The 11,022-nt window shown below is 34.7% G+C and overlaps 1 protein-coding gene and 1 long non-coding RNA gene across 13 annotated transcripts in view; one reads left to right on the top strand and one right to left on the bottom strand.

The window, feature by feature from the left end:
- Positions 1 to 3,865: 3,865 nt before the first annotated feature.
- Positions 3,866 to 4,977, bottom strand: LOC147520430 (uncharacterized; the record flags this gene model as incomplete). Its single annotated transcript, XM_086594281.1, has 3 exons — positions 3,866 to 4,599; positions 4,662 to 4,671; positions 4,730 to 4,977. Coding segments are annotated over 3 exons (747 nt in total), but the record flags the coding sequence as incomplete, so codon positions are not given.
- Positions 4,978 to 7,192: 2,215 nt separating this feature from the next.
- Positions 7,193 to 11,022, top strand: part of LOC147520424 (uncharacterized) — a 42,790-nt gene continuing 38,960 nt past the window's right edge. For 8 of the 12 annotated variants that reach the window (XR_015212622.1, XR_015212620.1, XR_015212621.1 and 5 more), the window contains exons 1-4: positions 7,193 to 8,074; positions 8,183 to 8,252; positions 9,469 to 10,504; positions 10,811 to 10,900. This is a non-coding gene — a long non-coding RNA (uncharacterized LOC147520424). Of the gene's footprint in view, positions 8,075 to 8,182; positions 8,253 to 9,468; positions 10,671 to 10,810; positions 10,901 to 11,022 lie in introns of all 12 variants that reach the window. The other 4 variants (XR_015212629.1, XR_015212623.1, XR_015212627.1 and 1 more) reach the window with 4 other exon arrangements.

Genomic DNA, 11,022 nt, shown 5'->3' with positions numbered 1-11,022 from the left:
TAAAATGTATGAAACATTTTAAATACAAAATAATAAATTTTAAAATTTATTTGTCAGTGGAAAATTTTGTGTTATCAAGCACCGGCAAAACTGTCAAATGTCATTTGCCAACATTTGCCAGTCGATGCAAATTGTGCAAACAAGCAACGACAAAACAAAATTTTCCCACTAGGTATTTGTCTGGCAAATTTTGAAGTGGGAAATTATTTTCCCATTATTTATTTGCCCAACAAGTAGGAAAATTTATCAAGCAGGCCCTAACTTCCATGCGTGGGGGATAACATTGGATGCCACGCACACTCCAAAAGCATATAGACACTTTGTAATAGCATAAATGGCGGACTGATGTTCTTCGAAAATTCCAAAACTTTCACAATTGTTATTAGGAACTCTGTATGGTAAGGGTAGTGGTCTCCTAAAATACTTGCTATACCATTCAGATCATGAATTGCTTTGGCAGCTTCAAATGCTCTTTGGGCTTGGCTAAGGAAGATGTGTGCGATATCGGCAGGCAAAATTCATACCATTCACGGGGCAGAAACCGACATATTTACAAACTAATTATTGATTATTATTTAAGAGTTAAAATGGTCAATTGTCTTGTTGCATATTATGCTTCCGAAAGTGTCCTAGAGTGGATCTTTAGCTCAATGGAAGAGCATTTGAGTGTGTATATACATCTCAAGAGATGGTACGTGGTTCAAATCCACCAAGGTCCTATCTATAATTACAATTTTTTTTATTTTTTTTAAATGAAATTAGGACTTCCATTGCTTTAGAGTTGACTCCAGTATTTTACTATGCTATTATTTTGAGTTGCATTTTAATATAAACTCATGATCCCCGTGCTCTGTCTCAATTGGTCTAGATTTTACCTAGAACTTACAAAATTCATCATTGCTATTTGGTGGATTTATTATCTACTTTGAGGAAAATATGCAACTATGTATATTGTAAGAATTATCCAGTTTAACCATTGAAAAAAATGTGTAATATCATCAATTCTTAGTTATATTCTTAGCATTTAATAACAAATTTTTTTAAAAAAAAAATGCAGTTAGAAATCTTTGATGATCCTACGTAGTGAATCATATATGTTTATGTCATGTTTGCAAGGACATTACAAAATAATTAATATAAGTTGGTATTACACACCACCTTAGATAATTAACGGAAAATAAAAAACTCGATGCAAATGTCTTTAGCTAACCTCAAAGAATAATTAACAGAGAACCGGAAATTGGATGTAAATGTATTGAACTAACCCCAAAGAATAAGTAACCAGAAATCGAAAACTTGATGCAAAATGCATCAAATTAACCTCAAATATTAATTAACAGGAAATCAGAAACTGAAGCAACCGTATTAAACTAACATCAATAAATAATTAATAGGAAATCAGAATCTGGATGCAACTGCGTTGAACTAACTTAAGAATAATTAACGGGAAATCAAAAACTATATGCAGCCGTGTTGAATTAACTTAAAGGATAATTAACGAGAAATCATAAATTGGATGTTGATGTATTAAACGAACATAAAAAAATAATTAACAACAAATCGGAAATTGGATGCAACTGTATTGAACTAAACTCAAAAAATTATTAACCGAAAATCGGAAACTAGCTGCAACTGCATTGAACGAACCTCAGAGAATAATTAACAATAATTCACAAAGTGAATGCAACTACTTTGAATTAACGACAAATAATAATTAACAGGAATCAGAAACTAGATGCAACTTCATTAAACTAATATCAAAGAATAATTAATGGGAAATCGAAAACTTGATGCAACTGTATTAAACTAAACTCAAATAATTATTAACGGAAAATTGAAAATTAGATGTAACTGCATTTAACTAACCTTAATGAATAATTAACGGGAAATAACTAAAATGGATGCAAATACATTTAACTAACCTCAAAGAATAATTAATAATAAATATGAAATTAGATGGAACTACATTGAACTAACCTCAAATAATAATTAACGGAAAATCGGAAAATGGATGCAAATGCGTTGAACTAACATCAAAGAATACTTAATGGGAAATCAAAAACTGGATACAACTGTATTGAACTAATCTCAAAGAATAATCAACGGAAAATCGGAAACTTAATGCAAATGCATTGAGCTAATCTCAAAGAATAATTAAAGGGAAATCAGAAATTGGATACAAATACATTGAACTAACTTCAAAGAATAATTAACGAAAAACCGGAAACCGAATGCAATTGCATTGGACTAACCTCAAAGACTAATTAACGGAAAATAATGTTTTGAGATTAGTTTAATATTGTTTAAGATAATTAAATATAACGACACCCGTTCGTAAGAAGAGTTCGAAAGCTAGTGATAAACGGATAAAAAACTCATAAGCATGCATTTTTTTTATTTTGTTATTATTTTGTTATTTAATTTTAAATATTTAAAGTGTTAAGGAAGACCCACACTAGTTACATTGAAAGACCCTAGCACAAAGTCTCATCAACCTCGAAGGGAACCTAGCCCAAAGGCTCTCGCCGATGGGCCATTTTGAGTAGACCTAACCACCTCCACATTGTCCAATGAATACTTGTTTTTGCTCCCTGGTCCACCTATCGTAGCAAAGACCGCCTCTAGACCGAAGGCTCACCTAGCTCATCACGTACATAATTACACAAGAAATTAATTCCAACCAACACTTGGCGAGATTCAAAGTTGCAACCTTTCCCATGACGAGAGGAGTATAGAACCAATTGAGCTAGCAGCTCTTGTGTATTACTACTCCGTCTATAGGTCCATGTCAGTTGTTTCTTACTTGACATGGAGCTTATTACTAATACATCTAGGGGGGGGGGAGGTAAACCTGCTAATTTTTTGCTTCTTTAAAATTCAATTCATTTCTATGCTAATTCACTTCAAGTGTTGAATAGGTGAAAAAGATTGAATATGATTAAGAAACTGAGTGAGGAGGATGAAAAATAGACAAAATGGAAAATTACATAAGCCGATAAAAGAAAGAAACAGAAATGATATATTTAACAACAATTTCTGCATGGTCTTCAATTATGGAAACTTTCTCCAACACCAATTACACCACAAAAATAATCACCAAACAGAAATCTATAGAAACTGAGACGAAAAATAAATGTCAGCCCCTGGTTCAAGTAAGCATCTATTCAAATTTTCAAAACAGTGCATTGTTGTACAGTAGTAACATATTGAAGAACTAGTCTCCGAACCAAGTAATATAAACTTAAAATTATCCTTACACCAGTCCTTGATCCAACTTGAAAATATGTCAATACTCACTTTAATGTTGAATTACCTCATCATGATACCTGATAAACAATATCACCAAGACAACGCCTTCGCTCCTATTAATGCTTTCGACCAATGCAGTTCACAATAACTTTCAGAGTTTAAGTGTGAAACAGAACTGAAGAAATGAACTGTAATCATTGAAGTGAAGTGATCTTACAATACAGGTCAATATATTGTTTACAGGTCATCAGGCAATACATCTAACTCTAGTGACAACTAGACACTACAACTAACTCTAATGCCATCTATTACAGCTGGAAAAATCAACTGCTTCAGCAGTTACAACTAGGTTATGTTTGTTACAAAGAGGCACATATTTGATTCTAGTAGAAAATGGGATTAGATACTAGGGAGATTACACTTACATTATCACACCAGATTGATGAAGGAACTTTAAGGAAAACACGTAAACTCTTTTTAACTGCATTAGGATGTAGAGTGATAGGTGGGGAGGACCATATACTGAAAACCTTAATTTACAGCATCGAGAGATCATCTGGCTTTTTCCATGTACGGTATTGCAATATACCAACAAGCTGAGAGACAAAACACATAATGGTAAACTTAAAAGACATACTTAGAGGTGATTAAATTATAAAACTTACATTTAGACCAAGATGCACATAGTTAAACAGCGAGGGTGTACTTTTAGAAAAACGAGACAAGAACACCTTTTAAAAGTCGATGAGCCTCCATTGGCAAAGCTAAGGAAATTGCAGTCTCATAGAAACATATAATTTACCCACGTGTTTATGTAACCAACCAGTTACCATCGACCTGAACAATTGCCTATATTACATTCTACAATTTCACATTCTTAGATCCATCCTTGGAAGAAATATTCGAACCTTGAGTACTCAACTTCTTTTGGTACTCTTCAAAGAGTTTGGGTTCCTCATGCTGAAACTTGATCACATACTTTGCCAAAAACACATCTTCTGCGACAAATAAGGCCTTACCAATACCATTATAACTTAGTAGACCCTTTGAGAACAGCATTTGAAGAACATAACATCTTGGAACGATCCTCTTTTCCATGTTTAAATTAATAGCAGCCACGTTCTTGGCAATATCTTCTCTAGTCCAATTCAAGTTATTCATGAAGAAATTCACTGCTAAATTGATCTTCTTCACTGAAGTGGCCATTACAGAGGGGTTTTTCTTGAACAAGGAAAGAACCTCATCTTCTGACCAACCAAAACTCTTATAAGCCTCCAATTTCGAGTCCCATATAGGCTTCTTCATCCCCACAAGCACATGTAATCCACTAACAAACACGCACTTGAAGGACTAAAACCCATATTCTTGAGTTCAATACACTTGCATTAAGCTTGCTGGATTCAAAATAGAACTTGAGGGTTCCTGTTAATCAATTTTGAGATCAAAGATTTCGCATACCATGATCTTGCAGGAGGGCTACGTTTTTCCCATTTTGTCCTTTAAATTACTGGACCACTTTAACCGTTGAAGAATAATGGCGATGCCATCATCTGTGGGGAAAAGGCTTCTAAGGAAATTAATGGTAGGGATGGTAGAATTCTCTAAGCTTCTTCTCAAGAAATGTACGTTCTTGGAGAGGAGTTTACCAAGATTGGGTCCTGAAATGCCAATGCTTTTGAAATATTCAAGCTTTGGTTTTAACCTTTTCTCGGGAGGGCTAGGAGAAGTTCAGGGTGGCAAGAGATGACTTTTGAAATGTGGCTATCAGTGAAACCGTAGGATTTGAAGAGAGAGATAACTGAGTCAGGTTTAGCTGTTTTGGATTCCTTGAGAACAAAAATTTTGGAAGTTTTGAGAGCTGATTCTGGGGATAACCCACACGAGTTAATGAGGTACTCTTCTGTGAAATTCGGTCTTGAGACGATACTAGAAATGAATCTAGTCAGTTGGGTTGTTGATATCAGGGTGGGTCTTAAATCTAAAACAATACTAGTAGTGTTAATTCTACTATGAAGTACAACTAAACGTTGCAACATTTTAACAGAATTGATAAACTGTAAAGAGTAGTTTAGTTTTTTTGTAGAAACTTACCCAAAGTGGAGAAAGTGAAATGATACTGTCTTCTTTCTTTCAAGGTCGACCTCTAATCTTCTTCGGTTCCTTCATTCATAATTTCTATCAAGTAAAAACCCTAAACCCCAGCCGAAATATCTTGATATATTTTAAATATCGGCACCAGGATCTAATCCAATATTTCAGATAATGTTCCTACTTCCTATTTTCCTGTAGCTGCGTTGGATGTTACCTGAAATATGCAGGTTGATTTGTCCTGCACGGACGTTGAAATTAAGTATTCAGTTTACTTAGCTACTTTTAAGCTGATGCAGTCTTAATACCAATCAAAGAATGTCTACTTCTAAACTGAAAATATAAGACATAGATTGTGCACTCTTATTTAGAGGTAAAAAAGTGTACAGTTCATGTTGGCTGTTGTGGTATACACAAACAATTGAATGGTACAAAGAAAAACGCTTCAGTGAAGATCGAGCATGGTTTGATGCAATCAACATGTTTCTTAGTTATTCGTCATCTGGAATTATGGGAGTCTGGGATTGGGGACATTGGCGGTAAGCTGTCACGTTAACCTTGGGTTTATTTTTCAAGTAAGTCTGATCAAGTGGGTTTTTAGGCTAAACCATGATCTAGATTTAGTACAATATAGTTCAAGCTCTGAATGGATTTCACTGCATTCATTCGCTAGGTTTCTGTATCCTCAATAGTTGACAAATAAGAAATCCTACATAGGGTTTCTTCAGACCTTGTGATTGTGGGCTTGTGGCCATCTCCGCAGTCCTCGGATCTTGTGTTTACAACGTGCGCCTGGTGCCAAAGGAAGTTGGATACCACTACACTTCCGTGTCATTTGCATCTACCATTGCAATCTTGCATTGGTCCCTTAATGTAATTCAAAATCCTCTAGGCAATGTGATCTTGCGTTGGCCCTTGATGTAAGTCAAACTCCTACCTGTCACTGCTTGGAAGGTTTCTTTTGAATTGTGATGATGGTAATTTGATGTTAATTTGTCTCCGACCTGATTATGGTAGTTCAGATGTCAGCTATCTCATTAAACTTTTTTGGTCTGTGTGATTATGATGTATGAAGCTCAATTTTATACTGCATGTCTTATTGTGTCTCACAGTTGATGTAGTTTTTCTTATATATGTTTGGTTCAGCGATGGATGTATTTTCAAATTTACTGAAATGGGCGGATTCGCTGTTTAGGAACTAGCATAATGGCTTACTGATGGTACAGAATCTTGTCATATATGCTTAAATTACCCATGCATAGGGCTAGGACATACAAAGAACAAATGGTTACAGGATGCCCTATCAAGAATGGTTCCTCACTATCGGAGTACGAGACAATATAATTTCAAGACTCTCAGTCTCGACAATCATTTGAGGAGCCCCAAAATTGACTTATGTGAATCAGAGGTAATATGTGGTCGAGTCCTCAAGTCCTTTAATGGGGCAAGCAAGCTTATTTCTCATTATAGGATTTTCCAAGACTTCAGAGTTGTTTGGTTAGGAGGTAGTGCACAATTGCACTTTGCAAGATACATGTTATCACTTATCAGTTGTGTATTACGAAAAAATACACATGCCTAAGTGCCTAACCTTCGTTGGTTGGTCCGTTGATATGGTCTTGGTTGGTCGTTGGTAGCAGCAGTGAACGTGCGGGAGACAATGGACTGGGCTTTGTTTTCAAGGGTAGTGGGCCGGGCTTTGGACTTTCTTTCACAAATATGACCGGGCTTGGACTTTGCGGTTTTGGTAAGTTAGATTAAATTTCACGCGGTTTGCTTAATTCCGACGCCACCCCTGGTGCTTATTTCCCACGCTACTCGGTTTAAGGAGTTGTTATAAAAGAAGGGGATGGTTGGGTCATTACAGTCATCAGTTGTTCTAATTCTAAAGAAAGATATGGTTGGGTCATTACAATCACATCAGTTGTTCTAAAAACAAGCGGTCTTTTCCGTAGTTTGGTTCTCAAGGGAAACATGCTTTCACGTCGTCTGAAATCTGAATTATAGGTTTTCTCACCAGTTTAGTCGTTTGATTTGATGATGCGATGGTAACCTCGTTATCTATCTCTTCCTCTCTGACGTTTTGTTTTTTACTTAGTTATTAGTGTTTAACAATTTAAGGATGGATTCGTAGATCTACTTTGTGGAATAAGAAGCATCCGAGTGTTTTTTTTTCCGACAGAGAATATAGGCTGACTAAAGAATTTCCTCAACCCATAAGTATCTTCTTTTCAAACAGAAATTCACAGTTTTTCTTTTGTAATTAAAAGAAGTCTTAAAACCTGTTCCATCTTTGATCTGCAGAAAGTAATAGAGTATTCAACTGTTGGTTGTTATATACCTGTTCATTAGTTTGTACTCGAGTTATGTCGTGATGCAGGATTTTAAAGACCGTGGCAGCTCTTCCACGTAAAGTTATAAGTATAGACAAGAAAATCTACCACCGTTCTGGCCCGTGCATAGGAAAAAAATTACGATTGTATTCAAGGATTATGGGGAGAGAAAACATCTCAGAGAGCAGGAAAATTTGGTGACAGCCACACATACTTATTTCAAAACAAAGATTAGCTCCCTAACCCCCATAATCAGTCTTACATATATTTTAATTTTTTTTACTTGTGGTGCTGTTAGATATTGTTTTATCATCATATCATGAACGATCTGGTTTGCTAAGCCTTGTACTTGTTAATAGAGATGATGTAGAAGAGATATACCTGCTTGGCTACTAAAGACTAAGGTATGCTGTTCGCATCAATTATTCGTCGTAATAGATCTATTTTTTGTGTTGTTTTAGAAATTGTATGTTCTGATTGTCATGTATTCTATTTGCCTTTTGTTTTATTAGGGACTAAGGAATGTTTATTAGGCCAGCTCTGGTAGAACCCTTTGGGTCTTATCCTCATAGAAGTATAGCTGTATGTATTAAGCTCAGGATATTCTGAATTCGTTACTATCTGATGAAAAGAAGTTAATGTTTATATGTTTATCATGTTTTATTCCAATATAAAATCTATGCCTGTATAGTGTGAATTTAGGGTTTTTGTTTCTTTTGCTTATAATTATAGTCAGAATTTTTTTGGTACACAATAAAAGTGTTTTAGTACACAATGATTTTGATAACAGTTTTGTGAAGCTAAAATTTTCTTATCTGATGATTTCAAAACAAGGACCCGTTGTTTTTTTTCTTCAACTTGTTTTACAATGCATATTTTTGTTTTTGAAAAAAAATCAACTCTTTCTATATCATGCTGACCAATGGTTTTTTTCTTCTAAAATATTATCGAAAAAAGACTTCTTACAAAAAAAACTCGTTCACAAAAAAAAAAAAAAAAAAAAAAAAACTATTTTAATCTTCTGTTTTCCAAAAAAATGTTTTCTTCCATAAAATAAATGTGTAGGTCTCCATGATTTTGAAAGTTCTCTTACCTATTTCAACTTACCCTTCAGGGGATATTTTTGTGAGTACAGCTCACTTGGTGGTAGAATAGTTTCATGTAGTAAGAAGCATTTGCAAAGGTATTCTCCATGCTTGTGAATTTTCCTACGGAAGAATTCATGGCGTGAGGGGCATGGAGAAATTTCACTTGGCATTTGGCTTTCCTACTTCATGGACGATCTTTTGCATCATGCCATCATGTGAGACTTGCTTGTCAAAGTTATCTCAATCAGTCAGTCATAAACACCGAAGTTCTCCCTGTGCTTCTTTGTTTGAAAACCTTTCATGTATTATTGCCAAAATAAATTTGACAGAGAATATAGGCCGAGTAAATAAATTTTTTCAACCCAAGTGTATTTCTTTTGGAAATAAAAAATGTCTTGAAATGATGTCTCTTCCTTTTTGCAAAATAATTCTATTGTTTCCTGCTTCTTTTCCTCAAAAAATTTGAACATGTCCTCTTTTGTTTGTAAAAAATAATTATGGTTTATTTTCTTCAATTTGTTCAAATATATGTCTCGTATTTAAAATAAACTTTTCATTATTAAAAGTAAAACTCTTGCTGCACGAAAAGATTGATATCCCTTAGTTTAGACTTTTAATGTCTTTAAAACCTGTTCCATCGATCATCTGCAGAAAATAATAGAATATTCAATTGTTGGTTGTAATTTACTTGTTTTCCCCCTGTTCATTAGTTTGTGATGCCAAACATCAGCTTTCACATATACGAAGTGGTCTTTGGTCTTGACTTCATTCTGGTTAGCGGCTTCAAGGTATAAAGATTAAAGACGGATGTAGAACAGTAGCAGATCCTGTAGGAGGCTGGTGTACAAACAACTCTTTCAAGAATTGCTAACGAGACCTTAAAGAAAATTCAACCGAGGGTATCCACTGCAAAAGAATAGGTTTTTAATGGTCATTTTTCTATTAGGGAAGACATGCACGCCGTCCTATTGCGTCCTAAGGCAGGAAATAGCTCAAGATCTATTCGCGACATTTCTGATAAATGGGAAAGGTGAAAGTATGATATCTTTATATAAAAGTCTTTTTTATTCAAGAGCGGATCTATCTATACATATTGAGTACTCATCTATCATACTAACATTATGATTTCTAGAGTCGACGTTAAGGAGGCATTTGGTGAGCTCGCTAGGCGCTGTCTGTTGGAGATATTAAACGTGTTAACATCGTATGTATGTGTGTTTGTTGTTAGTATTGAAGCGAAAAAAAAAAAACAACTAAGTTAGTGGTGGATTGTGGTCTAGGACATTATTTAGTAATCCTATATGTCTCTCCTATACGAAACATATATATTTTTTTCTTCCCCCCACCCCCCTAAATTTAGGTACTTTTCTTCCTGGAGTTTGTTTGTTTGTTTTTTTTTGAATTTCAGAACGTGAATAATAGTTGTTAGGGATCGTTGGAATAAGTAGGTTTTGATTTATTATTGTCATATATTAAGATTTTAGATTTGAATTTTTTTTAATTTTATGATGTGAAAAGGTTCCCTTGGTGTTATAGCAAAACAGATCTGGACTCTTGAGTTACCAGAGGTTGGGATTGAATTATGCTTTACAGGTTCATGCTTGGACACCCCTTTGGTTATAGATCTGTCGTCTGCCTTTTCAAATGAGATCCTCAGCATTCTGTCATTTACATCTCTCAAGTGTAAGCAAGCTATGACGTTCAGAAAGCTGATATTTTGGATCATTTTACAGAAATAGAGCAAAGGTAAGAAACGGAGACAATGAATAAGATCAAACCAGTTAGGAGTAGTCCAAAGTTGTTTGGTAACAAGTCTTCTTGTTAGTACATATTTGGTGCAAATATGCTTGGTGATGTGTGTTCTCTAATGGATTCGTAAGCTCAAAATGGCTAAAGCACTCTAAGTTGAGAGGTTGTTGGTTCAATTCCATCTGGATCCAATTTGAGTAGTTTTTCATTAGATTATGTTAATTGTCATAGTCTATATTTGTTTTCTGCTGTTAAAATATGGGTATCTTACAACTAAGAACTGATTATGTTTGTGCTACAAAGACATCCATTACAGCCGAAGCAATAACAGGCACACGCTTCAGCGTTATCAGGAAAGAAATCATTCTCTGGCATTGAGTTACGGACTTATAGGTAACTGACTATTCATTATTCTACTTTATTTTTTTTTGTGTCCTATAGATGCTAGTATAATATTTCTATGTGACTTCTACATCTATTTCTCCTGGTCACTGTGATTTTATCTGTTTGGTAAT

The sequence above is a fragment of the Coptis chinensis genome, chromosome 2 (genome assembly GCF_015680905.1).
Source record: "Coptis chinensis isolate HL-2020 chromosome 2, ASM1568090v1, whole genome shotgun sequence".
Taxonomy (NCBI): Eukaryota; Viridiplantae; Streptophyta; class Magnoliopsida; order Ranunculales; family Ranunculaceae; genus Coptis; species Coptis chinensis.
The sequence above is the reverse complement of the archived record's forward strand: the minus strand, read 5'-3'. Positions and strand labels throughout refer to the sequence as shown.